The following is a 16970-nucleotide window of genomic DNA, read 5'->3' on the forward strand; positions in this document are numbered from 1 at the left end:
TCCATTTACCCGCCCGCTCCCCATAACCCTTAATTCCCTATTGATCAGAAATCTATCTAGCCGTGACTTAAACATATTTAACGAGGTAGCCTCCACTGCTTCAATGGGCAGAGAATTCCAGAGATTCACTACCCTCTGAGAGAAGAAGTTCCTCCTCAACTCTGTCCTAAACTGACTCCCCCTTATTTTGAGGCTGTGTCCTCTAGTTCTTGTTTCCTTTCTAAGTGGAAAGAATCTCTCTGCCTCTATCCTGTCTAGCCCCTTATCTTATATGTCTCTAGAAGATCTCCCCTCAACCTTCTAAACTTCAACGAGTACAGGCCCAATCTACTCAATCCCTCCTCATAAGCTAACCCCTTCATCTCCGGCATCAACCTGGTGAACCTTCTCTGTACTCCCTCCAAGGCTAATATATCCTTCCGCAAATAAGGGGACCAAAATTGCACAGTACTCTAGTTGTGGCCTCACCAGTACCCTGTACAATTGCAGCATGACCTCCCTGCTTTTATACTCCATCCCTTTCGCGATAAAGGCCAACATTCCATTTGCCTTCTTGATCACCTGCTGCACCTGCAAACTGAGTTTTTGCGATTCATGCACAAGGACCCCCAGGTCCCTCTGCACAGTAGCGTGTTGTAATTTTTCACCATTTAAATAATAGTCCATTTTACTATTATTCCTTGCAAAGTGGATAACCTCACACTTGCCAACGTTATACTCCATCTGCCAGATCCTCGCCCACTCACTTAGCCTATCCAAATCTCTCTGCAGACTTTCCGCATCCTCCACGCAATTCGCTTTCCCACTCATCCTTGTGTCATCCGCAAACTTTGTTACCCTACACTCGGTCCCCTCCTCCAGATCGTCTATGTATATGGTAAACAGTTGAGGCCCCAGCACCGATCCCTGCAGCATGCCACTAGTCACCAACTGCCAACCAGAAAAGCACCCATTTATTCCAACTCTCTGCTTCCGGTTAGATAGCCAATCCTCAATCCACGCTAACACTTTACCCCCAACTCCGTGTACCCTAATCTTCTGCAGCAATCTTTTGTGAGGCACCTTATCGAACGCCTTCTGGAAATCTAAAAACACCACATCCACTGGTTCCCCTCTGTCAACTGCACTCGTTACATCTTCATAAAAATCCAGTAAATTCGTCAAACACGACTTTCCCTTCATGAATCCATGCTGTGTCTGCTTGATCGAACCATTTTTTTCCCAGGTGTCCTGCTATTTCTTCTTTAATGATGGATTCCAACAATTTCCCAACTACAGACGTTAAGCTAACCGGCCTGTAGTTACCCGCCTTTTGTCGACCTCCTTTTTTAAACAGTGGCGTCACATTAGCTGTTTTCCAATCAGCCGGCACTTCCCCAGAGTCCAACGAATTTTGATAAATTACAACCAATGCATCTGCTATTACTTCTGCCATTTCTTTCAGTACCCTGGGATGCATTACATCCGGGCCCGGGGACTTGTCTACCTTTAGTCCCATTAGCCTACCAAGCACTACCTTTTTAGTAATAGTAATCCTACCCTCAGTGTGGCACTGTAATGCCATTGTTGAGAAACAGAAGCAGCACTGTGCAGGTGGGCTTTGAATGTGACCCTCGCCTCAAAGTCACGAGCGAAGTGAGGCTGGCAGCTGCATGCCACTAATTTTCGAATGCAAATTAGATCAGTCTGATTTCTCACTGGCCTGGGAGGGGGAAACACAGTAAGAAGTTTAACAAAACCAGGTTAAAGTCCAACAGGTTTATTTGGTAGCAAAAGCCAAAAGGTGTGGCTTTTGCTACCAAATAAACCTGTTGGACTTTAACCTGGTGTTGTTAAACTTCTTACTGTGTTTACCCCAGTCCAACGCCGGCATCTCCACACTGGGAGGGGGAAACAGGATTCCGGCAAGTAGCATCTGTAATGAGCATTCGACATGCTAATGCATGTAAATGATATCCCTGACATGGATCAGCCATGAAGTGGTGTGGATAAAATTCCAAACTGATTTTCTGCCCATGGAAATCAGATTTTTGATCTCTCTCTGAATTTTCCACTCCCACCCACCACAATATCCTTCGCTGGCAGGGCTGGAAAATTCCACCCTCGTTTCCCTCTCCACTGATAGCACAGTGGTTAGCACTGCTGCTTCACAGTTCCGGGTCCTGGGTTCGATTCCCGGCTTGGGTCACTGTCTGTGTGGAGTTTGCACATTATCCTCGTGTCTGCATGGGTTTCCTCCACGTGTTCTGGTTTCCTCCCACAGTCCAAAGATGTGCGGGTTAGGTTGATTGGCCATGCTAAAATTGCCCCTTCATGTCCTGAGATGCGTAGGTTAGAGGGATTAGTGGGTAAATATGTAGGGATATGGGGGTAGGGCCTGGGTGGGATTGTGGTCGGTGCAGACTCGATGGGCCGAATGGCCTCTTTCTGTACTGTAGAGGTTCTATGGTTCTGATGCTGCCAGACCGGTTGAGTCTGTCCAACGTTTTGTGTTTTTATTTCAGATCTCCAGCACCCACGGTACTTTGCTTTTAAGTCTGAAGTGGAAATGGTTCCGTACATTTAGAATGTGTGTTAGAAATTTTTCATATGATATGATAAATTAAATGAGCGTTGTTTTTAACCATAGAGATAATGTCTCAATTTACCTTTGTTTGAGGACCAGCAGCCTTCGGTACCAATCCCTTATATACACTGGGTCCTGTCCCATTCTTCACTGGCTGGGGATGAGATCCCCCTGTCAGAGGGTATCCTGGTAGTATTGGTTCTTCTTTGAGGACCTTCTTAATGACCAGCATTTTGGACGTTCTAGATTTTGGATTTGGAGGATTTTCTAAATCACAGAAAGAATAATAAAGTACATAATTTTAAAATCAATCTCATCACCATATTAATATCAGCATCGCTCTATTTATTCCAACACATGGTGCAGAATGTTACACCAAGAAATTCACATTGTTTATTGAAGCAAATTCAGGAAACTTAATTTATTACAGGAATTACTGGAAGCAACTAACTTTCTTTTATTTCTTTCATGGGATGTGGGCTTTGCTGGCCAGACCATAATTTGTTGCCCATCCCTAACTGCCCTTTAATTAAGTAGCTTAATTAAGAGAGAGAGCAGTTAAGATTCAACCACATTACCGTGGATCTGGTTTCACATGGAGTAAGAAGTCTCACAACACCAGGTTAAAGTCCAACAGGTTTATTTAATAGCACAAACTTTGGGTGTTGCTCCTCCTTCAGGTGAGTGAAGACAACTCTTCACTCACCTGAAGGAGCTGCAACACTCCAAAAGCTTGAGCTACCAAATAAACCTATTGAACTTTAACCTGGTGATGAGACTTCTTACTGTGCTTACCCCAGTCCAATGCTGGCATCTCCACATCATGATTCACATGGAGGCCAGAGCAGATTTCTTGATGCTACTTTCATGGTGTTATGTTGGCCACAGGGGATCATCAATAGATCTCCTCGTGGGCCACGTAGAATACGAGCTCCCCTATTAGGTGAGTGGAGGCTTGCCCAATAGGGAAGGAGCAGCTCGGGGTTTAAAACCAGCCAGCTCCACTCAGTCCAGCAGATGAAAACTTGGGGCTGACCTGCACCCTGTAACCGCTGAACAACACTTTGAACACACCGTAAATAAAGGACGATGGGTGATGGAAGACTGGCCTCGGTAAGATTATTACATGTGAACACCAGTGAGATTATTTTTAATTGCACTTAAATTCCACCAGCTTCCATGCCTGCAGGGACTGAGCCTGGACCTCTGGATGACTAGTCCAGAGGCATCACCACTATAATCAGAGAATCCTGACAGTGCAGAAGGAGGCCATTCGGCCCAACGAGCCTGCACTGACAACAAGCCCTCCCCATAACCTCAAGTATTTACCCTGCTAATCCCTCTGACACTAAGGGGCAATTTAGCATGGCCAATCTACCTAACCTGCACATCTTTGGAGTGTGAGGGGAAACCGGAGCACCCGGAGGAAAACCCACACAGATACGGGGAGAATGTGCAAACTCCACACAGACATGCCCCAAGGCTGGAATTGAACCCAGGTCCCTGGCGCTGTGAGGCAGCAGTGCTAACCACTGTGCCACCGTAGTGTCCATAAAATGTCACCATCTGCACCAAAGAAGTGGTTAATATTCTAGATATACTATCTCATAGCAAACTCTGATAAAATGTCAGGAACTTTAATGCTCGTTTCTCTGTCCACAGATGCTGCGAGGTCAGTTGAGTATTTCCAGCATTTTCTGTTTTTATTTCAACATTTGCAATTGTCAGTTTCAGCAGTTTTTACTCTGTTGAATGAAAAATGTCCATTCACTTCCCCTAAAACAGTGCAAGATGGGACCCGGTTTTAACATTTATCTACCATTCCGCAGCCTTGTAGCCAGCTGAAACCCTAGCCAACATTATTGGCTCTTAAAACTCTGACAATTCAGGCCTATTTACATTTTAAAATTTATATAGTGCCTTTAATGGCCACCGGAATTCCCAAAGCACTTTACAGCCAATTAAATACTTTTATGAAATGCAGTCACTTTTCATATTGAAAACGTGGCAGTCAATTTACGCACAGCGACTCCCACAGTGTGATAGATTATCAATTTTTGTAATGAATATTGGCATGGGCACCAGGAACAACTCCCCTGTTCTCACTTAAAATAGTACCATGAGATCTTTCACATCGCAGACAGGGTTTCAATTTAACGTCAGTTCTACCAGCATCAGGCAGTGCAGCACTCCCACTGTACTGCACTCAAGTGTTGGCCTAGTTTGTCAAGTCCTGGAGTGAGCCTCAAACCCACATCTTCTGATTCTGACACTATCAACTGAATTTCACAGTAAACTGTTCAGTTTGAATTTTATGGATTGGTTTTTAGTTATTGCCCCACTGGTAAATAATTCAGAACACCAAGACCAGTAAAAGCAGTAACTTCAAATAAATTCTCGCAAGAATTCCTGGTGTGTATTTATGCAGCTTAAAAGACTTGGGTATCCCCAACCCTACACCAATATTTATAGTTAAACTCTGCACTGGTTATAAATTGCAGTTAATAACTAAGAATTAGTCAGTAACTCACCCCACACTCCTGCTATGGATTTGTTCTTGCCGAGTTCTTTTTTAGACTCAGGATTAAGTGATGGCTAGAAGGAAAGGAAAGCATAAACTTAATAAGTGCTTGCAAACATTTTTTTCAGAATTACAGCCTAGGTTACTGAAAAATAACTGGAAACTTAAAATACTCAAATAATAATTAGCCATTCAAAAGAAAAGTACACCTCACTGACAATGCTCTTTGGTTCGGCCGCATTTGGAATACTGCGCCTAGTTCTGGTCGCCACACTACCAGAAGGACGTGGAGGCTTTAGAGAGAGTGCAGAGGAGGTTTACCAGGATGTTGCCTGGTATGGAAGGGCTTAGTTATGAGGAAAGATTGGGTAAACTGGGGTTGTTCTCACTGGAAAGACGGAGGATGAGGGGTGACCCAATAGAGATGTATAAAATTATGAAAGGCATAGATAGGGTGAACGGTGGGAAGCTTTTTCCCAGGTCGGTGGTGACGTTCGGGGGAGAGGAGAGGTTTAACACGGATATCAGAAGGGCGTATTTTACACAGAGGGTGGTGGGGGCCTGGAATGCGCTGCCGGGCAAGGTGGTGGAGGCAGACACACTGGGAACGTTTAAGACTTATCTAGATAGCCACATGAACGGAGTGGGAATGGAGGGATACAAAAGAATGGTCTCGTTGGGACCAGGGAGCGGCGTGGGCTTGGAGGGCCGAAGGGCCTGTTCCTGTGCTGTATTGTTCTTTTGTTCTATTCATACGACTGAAGAGTGGATAATGCAACTTTTTTTCTTACCAATGTTAATAATGCTGCTTTTTGCTTGTCTAACAGAAGTGGAAGAGAGAGTGTGAGTGTGCAAGTAGGTGAGGGGGCAGGGAACAAAGTAGTTACTCTCACTAAAGTTATTGCCTTCCCTTTCGCTCAACACACATGCAAAAGCGAAAATCTCTTCGCAGGCATCCTGGGGAAATTAGGGAAATTTGTCCTGAGGAAATTAGGGAAATTTGTAGGTGGGAGGGGGATCTACATTTGATGTTCATTCGAATCAAATAATCTTGTTTTATGCTCTTCCTCCACAGTCATCTTGCATCACTGCCTGACAGGTAGTCAACTTCCAGGTCTTCAAGTTAGTGTTATCCAAAAGCCGCCTGAAGTAACTGAATTACCAGCATACACATGCTGCTAATTGATTGCTGAGTTTGACTTGGCAACACAACTGGTAATTTGTCCTCAGGAAAACAATCACAGATGTGTCACAAAATTCAGAACGTTAATTTAATGCAGCAGCCCACCTCAACTTCCAGCAAGCTTACAGAAGCTTCCACAAACAAGTTGCCAATTGTTCAACAGGTATCAGTTTTACAGTTTGCTCCTGCACACTCTCTAGGACTGTGCCATTAAATCTATACTGCCCCCTCTTATCATTTCAGCCAGAATGTATCACCTCTCATTTTTCTGTATTACATTTCATCTGCCACTTGTTTACCCATTCAACTGGCCTATGTCTTCATAGAATCACACAGCACAGAAGAGGCCCTTCAGTCCATCAAGTCTGCACCGACACACGAGAAACACCGGACCTCTCACCTCATCCCATTTACCAGCACTTGGCCCATGGCCAATCGTATCATGTGCCAAGTGCTCATCCAGGTACTTTTTAAAGGGTGCGAGGCAACTCGCCTCTATCACCCTCTTTGGCAGCGCATTCCAGACCGTCAACACCCTCAGAGTACGAATGTTCCTCTTCACATCCACCCCAAACCTCCTGCCCCCCTCACATCTGACCCTTTCAACTAAAGGGAACAGCTGCTCTTTTTCCACGCCTCGATCAGGTCGCCCCTCAGTCTTCTCTGCTCCAAATGAAAACAACCCAAGCCTATCCAGCCTCTCTTCATTATTTTAATGTTCCATCTCAGGCAACATCCTGGTAAATCTCCTCTGCAACCCCTCCAGTGCAATCACTTCCTTCCTATAATGTGGCGACCAGAACTGCACACAGTATTCCAGCTGTGGCCTCACCAAAATTCTATACAAGATTCTATATATTGTTAAAAGCAAGTGTCCCATATACCTTTTCACCACTCGACTAACATGCCCTTCCGCTTTCAGGGATCTGTGGACAAACATGCCAAGGTTCCTTTGTTTCACAGAACTTCCTTGTGTCATGCAGTTCATTGAATACTTCCTTGTCAAATTACTCCTTCCAAAGTGTATCACCTCACACTTTTCAGGGTTAAATTCCATCTGCCATTTATCTGCCAATTTGATCATCACGTCTATATCTTCTTGTAAGCCCAGGACCTCAGCCTCACTGTTAAACACCTATCCAATCTTTGTCATCCGCAAATTTACTAATCCTATCCCCCACATTGTCATCTATGTCATTTATGTGAAAGACGAATAATGGGGGACCTATCACAGATCCCTGTGATATGCCACTAGACAATTGGTTCCAGTCACTAAAACAACTTGTCACCTACAACTGAGCCAATTTTGAATCCACTTCATCAAAATACCATGTATCCCATGTGCATTTGTCTTCTTCATAAGTCTTCCTTGTGGGACCTTGTCAAAGGCTTAGCTAAAGAATAAGTGTCAAGTATTGACCTTCTCCAACATGGAGTCTGATCACATCCTCTTGGTGTTCAATGACATTATGATTTCAGAAACACCCACTAGCTTCCTGGGGTTCACAGCCACCAGAAATGCAGCTGCAACAGCCACATAACCGTGATTGCTAAAACAAGTCAAAAGATGCATATTTTCAGTAACTCACCCCTTGACTCTCCAAAACCTTGCCACTACATACAAGTCAAGAATGTGATGGATTACTTCCACTTGCCTGGATGCATGGAACCAGCAACAACATTTACGCTCTACGTTATCCACAACAAAGCAGCCCACTTAATTGACACTTCATCCACTAGCCGGAACATAATTCCTGTCATCAGCAGTCCATGAATAATACATACATGATATACTGCATGCACTGCAGCACTCATCAAGGCTGCTTGAACAGCACTGCACATACTCAATCTAGTGGACAAGGGCAGCACGTACCCAAGAAAAACCCGTGAGTACCATCCTGACTTGGACATACATCACTATTTCTTCATCTGAGCTGCATCAAAATATTGGCACTCTCTACCTAAAAGCATTGTGAGAGCACCTTCAGCACGTGGGCTGCAGCAGTTGAAAAAAGCAACATATCATGAACTTCGAGGACAAGTAGGCCTCATCACTCTTGTGGCATCTGCCTGTGCTAAAACGGAATATAAGTGCCCCTTGAAACACAAACATTCTTTTATGGCCATACACGACCACAAAGCCTCTGATCAGCGAGTTAGGTGCTGCTCGAGGGAGATTCATGAGGCCATGTCATGAAGTCAAAAATATAAAAGGCAGGTTAACTTTCACAACATGTTTAAATCAGAATGCAGTCATACATTACATTTACTTGCTCAGATTGCTTGGCATTTCTAATTCATATTAGGGTGGCTAAACTCTCACTTAGTTGGATAAAATACCATTTTAGCATGATTTTCCGATTTGTACTTGCATGCCTCGAATCATCATAGAATAATATACCCTTTTTGTGCTGACTCAGTCGTCCTCAGTAAATAACTAAAGTTATCTTTACTTCCTCTGAACTACTTACTTACAGTCAGGTAAATTCAGTGGGAAGCTTCTTTTTACTTTAGGTGCCCTGACATAAGTGGGTACCTGACTTCCTTCCCTGTCTAACTAGTCACTTTTTAAATCCATCTACACTGTGCTCATTATCACGTTTGGGAACTATGATAAATAGCAATATATTACAAAAGTTATACACATTTTAGTAGCTTAAGCCTATTCAAATATATTATTTTCTATTGTTGCTATAATGGATCGGGGCAAGAAATGAGGAAAGAACACCAGATCAGTAGGGTCTCAAGGCACAAACTTCAAAGAAGACGGTCCCCTTAGGTGCTCTTGCTTCAATTTGAAGACAAATCATCTTGCTCACTGAATTAGTAAGGATCCTCCTCACTGAGAATGGCAACCAATGCAAAACTTTGAATAACATTTATACGTTGAGGTTATTTACAAGGATTTAAAACATGAAGGTGGGTTCCCTCAAATCTAAATCTCAACATTCTTCAAAAAACATGTCTAATGCTGATCAGATTAATTCTTTTGCTTTTACGTTGCACTCCAAAAGTCATTTATTTTAAATTAATCCAACAGGAGGAATTGTCAGCTTTGTATACCTGGTAGGGAGATGCACCAGCAAGACGTACAGATCATTCAGTGCACAATTTAAAATAGTGACCAGAAAATAGTGGGCAGCATACACCCAAGTTGCGACATGTGCATTCGTGTGAAAAGATCACCACCAGGAACACAAATTAAAAATTATTCCTAATATTAGCTTGTTTATCTATTGTTGGAAGGAAAAGCAGTTGATGGAGAACCAAAAATGTGCTTTCTTTCAAAAAGAGGATAAATAAAATAAAGCAATTTAAATTGTAGAATTTACAGCATTACAGGTTACATTTGTGAAATGGCTTCCAAACACATACCTAGCATCTTAAATCATATGGCGATGACCTAATGTACAACTATCATAAATAAACTTGAACTTTACTTTATGTCTAGTCACAAGTAAGGCTTACATTAACACTGGAATGAAGTTACTGTGAAATTACCTTAGTCGCCACATTCCAGCGCATGTTCGGGTCAATGCACCTAATCAACACGTCTTTCGAATGTGGGAGGAAACCGAAGCACCCGGAGGAAACCCACGCAGACACAGGGAGAATGTGCAAACTCCACAATGACCCAAGCCAGGAATTGAACCCAGGTACCTAGTGCTGTGAGGTAGCAGTGCTAACCACTGTGCCACCGTGCCGCCCACATAAAATGTGCCAGATTGTTTAATGAATTTACAACTAAAATTAAAAAGCGTTAACATTAAACCTTAGTTGAAGATCGATTTTCAAAATCAACTTACAAAATCTTCAGCCTCAAACTGCTTCGATTTCTCCTTTTCTTCCTTTTTCCCATTTTCATCTTCCGTTAAATTATTCTCGTGCAATGCTGGAGCTTTTCCTCCGTGAAAAGTGCCACTTCGAGGACGGGGATTTCCTCCATGGTAGCCACTTCGTGGGTTTACAGTTTCTGTGCCCCGTCCTTGTGACCGCCAACCATTCTTCTCTTTTCTCCCAAAGTTTCCTGTAAACCAAACATTTTTTATTCCCAATCTGCAAACATCAGTAAACCAAGAAAGTAATACATTTGTTTGACAATCTTACCTAAAAAAAAGGAGAATCACACAATAAAAGCCTTTATGTACATTAGTGTGAAAAGATCATTCGCTACCCCAAAGTGCGGTGGATGCTGGGATAGTAAGTGAGGAGTTACAGATTTTTATTTGGTAGTGGGTTGAAGGGTTGGGGGGGGGGGGGGGGGCAGGAAAATGGGGATGAGGAGCATATCAGCCATGATCGAATGGCAGAGCAGACTCGATGGGCAGAATGGCCTAATTCTGAACACGATGTCTTATGAACTTATTTTCAACACATTCTCAAATTTGATGCAAATTGTTAGATCAATTAAAGATATCTTATGCGACAGGGTCAGATGGCATGATTACAAGCTAAATCTTTGGGCTAAACAGAAGAAAACTGGATCAATTCTGATTGAGCAGAGTGGCTTGTGGTAGAAACAAAACATCAAATCAAGTTTGCCGCAGGTCTTGGATGATGAAGAAATTGAGCTATGCTATACAAGACTTCATTGCTGTTGCACTCATTTGTGCCAATTAGTAGAACAAGAACATCTTGTATTTTTGTGAGCAATTTTAACATACAAAGATGTCCCAAGGTCCTTCACAGAAGAGCTATCACAAAATAATTGTCACTGAGCCAGATAAGTAGATTTTAAAGGCAGATAGATAAGAGCTTGGTCAAAGAACATCTTAAAAAAGGAGGAATGAGGGGTACGGAGGCAGAGAAGTTTAGCAAGAGAATTCCAGAGCTTGGGGTCTTGACAATGGTGGGGCAATTAAAATCCTGGATGCTATCAAATAGCTAGAACTGGAGGAGCCCAGATCTCAGGGAATAATAATTTCAAGCTCAAGACTTCGCTCACAAGGAGTCAGCATAGGTCGGCAAACACAAGAGTGAATGGGACTTGTTGCAAAAACATGAGAATATTCAAAATCCACATCACAATAATAGGCCTTCTGCATGAATCACAGAAAGGTAACATGTAGGTACAGCAATTATTACTTTTGGGAATGTTTCAGTGGAGTCCTTATTTAGTGCATTCAACATAGTTTTATGAAAGGGAAATTCAGTTTGCCAAATTTGCCACTTTTTTAATGATGTAACTGGTAACATAGAGAAGAGGGAGCTATCAGATGTAGTACATATTAGATTTTCAAAAAGCATTCAAAAAACACCAGACAAGGAGTTGGCACATGAGAATAGAGTTAATGAGATTTAAGCTAATATTTAAGCATGGATTGAGGATGGATTAACAGACAGAGAACTCACGAAGAATAAACAGGACGTTTTTGGATTGTAACTGGCATGAAGTCACAAGGATTGGTGCTCGGGACTCAGCTACTTACAACCTGCATCAATGACCTAAATGAGGAGGCCAAATATAAGGTAGCCAGGTCAGTTGTGATGAGGATGCAAAGAGACTGCAAATGAAAATACAGCAGCTAACTGAATAGGCAATAAAGTGGCAGATGGATTAAATAATGTGAGATAGAGTTGAATTTGAAAGGAAACGACAAGTCGATATACAGAGGTATTTGGGAGGTTCTTGTACACAAAATACAGAAAATCAGCATGAGGTTATAGCACATGGAATGTTACCCTTTATTGCAAGAGGGTTGGAGGGAGGAAGTCTTGCTGCAATTATCTAAGACATTGATTGTATACAGTTTTTATCTTATCCAAAAAACAATAAGCTTGACTGAAACAGGACTGCAACGAAGTTCACTAGATTGACTCCTGCGTTGAGAAGGTTATCATTTGAGGAAAGATTCAGAGCAATCTTAGTTAGAACTCTTTGTAATTTAAAAGAATGAGACGTGATTTCAGAGGTGAAATTTGACGGGCAGATGCTGAGTGGCTGCTTCCCATGGCTGAAGTGTAGAACTAGGGGTCATTGGCTCAGGATAAGAGGTCAGTCATTAAGAACAGAGATAAATAGAAACTTCTTCAATCAAGAGGATTGTGGATCTTTAGAATTCTCCACCCTCGAGGGCGTGGCTACTTGCCCATTGGGTATCTTTAAGGCGGAGATCAACACACTGTTGGACTGTTTAAGGACTCAAGGGATATGGGAATAGAGCAGTAAAGTGGAGTTTAGGTGGAAGGTGAACAATCATTTTATTGAAAGGCAGAATAGGCTCAAGGAGCCACTTGGCCTATTCCTGCTCCTATGTTCTTAATCCAGTTTTGTATTTGGGTCTTTAACTGCACCGAAAACAAACACAAAAGGATATAGAGAACAATTAAATCAATTCTCTCTCATTAGCTTCACCCAATTTTAATGTAGGATATAAAACTACATTGATGATACCCATGGGATATGAGTTACAATACAATGAATGAGTTGAGCAGTTAATTTAAAGGTTTTAGAACATATCATTTGTCTATGCAAATTCAATAAATGTACAAAATACTCATTGTGACAAAGGCTAATCTGCCAGTCGAACACGTCCAACATACATTACTAATGTTTAAATATATCGAGTAATGAGCAATCGAGACAATGGACTTCACAGCAAATTAATTTGATATCAAATGTGTCAAAATGTTAACAGGTAAAAGTCATAAGTTTCACCTAATTGGTTTGACAGGTTAGCCTTGATTTAATGCACTCACTTTTGACTTTCTATGCTGAATAATCTATCTTTCTCAAGTCCTAGTATTGCCTGGATTTTCATAACTACATTCCAAGAAATAAATTACAAAATCAACTGAATAAGCCAAATGAGTGACAGATTCAAACACTGTTACATTAATATATTATTTCTAATATTCAACAAAGTACTACTGCAATACACTACTTTCATTTCAACGTACTTGCCATTTGCTACAAGTTACAAATACCAAGTTCAAACTTCACGTTAATATTTTAGGGATAATGCTTAATTCTGGGAAGATTAAAATTTAACTGTAGAAAATGGAATAAAGGAAACTAAAACAACTTGAAATCTATTATACTCAAATGGTTGGGGCCATGTTGACTTAAAGGGTGAACAGCTGGAAAGGCAAGAACCATAAAACAGCAGCTGGGCTTACTTAGCTCGGGGCATAAAGTCCACAGTGCTTGTAAAGAGCAGTCCAGAGAGATAGTTTCTTTTGGGAGTTGGAGCTAAATTAGTTAAAATCATTCAGAGACCCTTGAAAGGCTACATCATCGCAGAGATGGGTGGAATGTAGGGTGGTTCAGTGATGTCAATTTATCTGTGTATTTGCTGGAAGAGGGGATCAGTTGCAGTTTGAATCTCATGTAGTTCACAAAGCTGCTGTTAGCAGACTTCAGGCAGTCAGGTCTCAGAGAAGACCAGCTGAAAATGTAGTGGAAGGTCACCAGTTCTGTGCTGGAGGGTTAGGGTTCAGGAGAGGCCATTTATAGCTCAGTGTAACTGGAAGAGTGGAATGCAGAGAAACCCTGTGCAGTGCCAACTTAGGAAAGGTAGCATTCTGCAAAAGAGATGGAATTGCGCCAGTAATTGGAGGCAGCTTTGTGAATCCCTTGGATTGCCGTCTTAGGAGAAGAGATTGAACCACCATGATGTGAGCTGTCACTGAGGCAGTCCAAGACAGAGTGGTTTTTGAGGGAATTCAGAGGCTAGATCTCCTAAATAGGAGTTGAAATCCCTTGTGAAGGAGACAGGGTATTAACAAGATATTGGAACTGACAGTGGTCATGATCATCTGGGTGGGTTGCTGAGAAATCCATGGGATCTGTTTTGGTCACATCTGTCACAATGTGCAGTGTGGTGTGTTGAAGCACAGCTTGCCTGTTAATTTGCATTTGCCTCATATTAATTCTGAATGTTAGAAAGATTAATATGTAGATTATCTAACTTTTCTGACTTTGCACAGTAAAGTTTATTTTGTTTGAAATTGGAATCTTGTGGCTTTATTTGCTTAGTAATAAGCTGGGATTTCATCTACTTTGAACAAAGTTATTGGTCCCTAACCAGATTGTAACAACCTCTGAACACACTTGTAGTTTTCTCACCACACTTATTAGTTGATGAATTAACACACCTCCGCCAGAACGAGTCCCAGAAGACTCCAAGCTATCTGACGAGTTGTGTCGCCTGCGATTCACATCGTAACGATTCTCTGGTCGGATCAAAGTTTCAGGATTCTTTTCAACACTGAGTGACTGCTACAATAAAAAGATGAAATTCAAATCAAATATTAGCAATTGCAATAAATTATCTAAATGGCACCGATATGGCACCACATTGCATCTTTTATAAAATACTTCATACGCAATTAACGACTAGAAGGAGAGGTCATTTGTTCTGTCAACAGAATAATCATTTTGGGTACAAACAAAATATCAACAAACAGCAATGAGATGACCATTATTTGTTTTCAGTAGCATTGGCTGATGGTAGAACCAAAAAAGGCAAAGGTGCCTTGACGAAACACCCAACTGAATGAATAGCATCTTGGACACTGCAGTTCTTCTGTACGTCCTGGAGTTTAACTTGGATCTATCATTTTATGACTCAGAAATACAAATGTTTCCAACCAAGTCAAGCTGATTTTGCAAGTCAAGTTTCACTTGCACCCATAAACACAGATAAGCACTTCCCATCCAGTCCCAATACGAGTTCATTTGAACTTGATCACTTGGCAATTGAACAAGTTAATTACTGCTAGTCCTGTGATCTATTGTCCTTTTGCAGAAAAGCTGAAGATAGAGCAAGGCACAATACAGCAATTGACTTGAAAAAGTCAAAAGAACTGATAGAATGAAGTTGTCATAATTAAATCACAGCTTAAACAGCACAATTAATGATATATTATATATTTTCAGTAGTATGTGACTAGATTTGTTAAGCTTACCAGAGGGTGCAAATAGTAAAAAACAGGAAGGATTATTTGATATCACAGGCCTCGAGTTTCTAGGTCACCAGCCTAGCACTGCTAGTTTCCTTAAAAGGAGATTGTGAGAGAATGTACTGATTACATTCTTATCAAATTGAGTACAGCATTTGGGATGGTGGATCTCAAGTTCTTACTTAATCTAATATACATACAAGGTGCAGATGTGACTCCATATACAGAACAGGTGAATTAACAGTGTTGATGTGTTCAAGTTCATAATTATGCTCCAGTATAGTTGCCACAGTCTACTAAAGTAGCATCCCTTGAGGAATGACTCAATCTACCAGGAAAAAGTACAATGGCTTAGATAACAGGACATCTTTATACCTGCTAGGAAACAATCAGACACAACAGCACACAGAGTGCACGAGAAAAATGGGAACAGAGATCAAGACAGAGAGAAAGTTATCTGATAACGCAGCTCAAAAATCCATTGCCTTACATCAGTGACATTCTTCAGTCTTCCCCACTTTAACAAACTATTAAATTAGTTCCCCAATATTTGAATGAAATAACACAGTAAGCATTTAACTTAGACTAGCTTGTTTTATCATAATGCTAACTTAGGTCAAACCGCATCAGAGCCTTTACTATTTAATTTTTTTAAAATTCCAAGCATTTACCCAGAAGTGTAATTAAAGAAAAGTTATCAAATCCAAAAGGAGTAGTAGGAAGACTGAGTAACAGCTTGCTCACAGAGTTGGGGATATAAAGGAAAATCTATTTTTTTTTTTTAAAAGGTGGAAATTTAAAATGGGATTACCAGAGCATAGGCCTAGATGGCTGACAATTGTGGGGTGAAAGTGAGAGATATACAAGAGGCCAGAATTGGAGAAAGAGGGTCACAGGGCTGGGGAACTTTAGAAAGAAAGCAAATCTATGAAAGAATTTTGACAAGGACGTAAATATTAAAATCAAAAAACTTTGGGGGATTGGCAGCAAGGCAAGACCTTTCATAGTTCGGAAGGACACAAGTGAGCAGTGAGAGGAATGATCCAGGAGTTTTGAATGAGCTGAAGTTGATGGAAAATGAAGAAGCTGAAGTTATGGATGAGGGTTGCAGCCACAGATTGACTGTTACTAAGGTGGAAGCAGGTTATCCTTGTGATGAAGATATGACCTCAGAGTCTCAGCTTCTGGTTATGAATAATGACCAAAGGAGGAAGATGGAGTTTTTGGTAGGAGCTGCAAAATTCAATCGTTTCATTTTTTCCAAAGTTTGAGTGGAGGAAATTGTAGCTTTGCAGGATTGAGTGCTTGATCGCACAGAGGCAGTGGAGAGACTTGGAAAGGTGGTAAAGAGATGGGGCTGAGTGATGTCACTGTACACATGGAATCCAACTCCATGTTTAAAGATAAAGTTACTATTGGTGCAAGTGGTGGTGATAGATCCTTGCAGTACTTCAGATGCAACTGTGCAGGAGGTTGGATAGAAATCATTGCTGGAGATGCAATGAAATTCAGGGAAGGAAATCAAAGTGGGCAACAGGATAAAAGTAGTTTGGCTGACTGTGTCAAAATTTCAGGGCAAAAATAAAAGGGTGGTGCGTGACAGTGATTATCGTGTGATTTAGAATTAAATAGGTGCTGGAGTGGGCTATCTGGTCCATTGAGCTTGCTCCACCATTCAACAATATCCAGGCTGTTTCAGTGGGTTGACCTTTGAGAAGGCTGCTCTGACATCTGCAATGGTGACCCCAGGTACAGGTTCATCCAGGATGGAGGGCATGCTCTCGCTGACCAAGGAT

General features: G+C 41.5%; 1 protein-coding gene across 2 annotated transcripts in view; it reads right to left on the reverse strand.

The window, feature by feature from the left end:
• Positions 1 to 16970, reverse strand: part of LOC144497496 (vasculin-like) — a 77684-nt gene that overhangs the window by 25212 nt on the left and 35502 nt on the right. For both annotated transcript variants that reach the window (XM_078218851.1, XM_078218861.1), the window contains 4 exons: positions 14368 to 14491; positions 10077 to 10297; positions 5098 to 5161; positions 2649 to 2833 (listed from right to left, as the gene is read on the reverse strand). In XM_078218851.1, the coding sequence (XP_078074977.1) occupies positions 2649 to 2833; positions 5098 to 5161; positions 10077 to 10297; positions 14368 to 14491 (594 nt within the window). The remainder of the gene's footprint in view (positions 1 to 2648; positions 2834 to 5097; positions 5162 to 10076; positions 10298 to 14367; positions 14492 to 16970) is intronic.

Source organism: Mustelus asterias, chromosome 1, assembly GCF_964213995.1.
Source record: "Mustelus asterias chromosome 1, sMusAst1.hap1.1, whole genome shotgun sequence".
Lineage (NCBI taxonomy): Eukaryota > Metazoa > Chordata > Chondrichthyes > Carcharhiniformes > Triakidae > Mustelus > Mustelus asterias.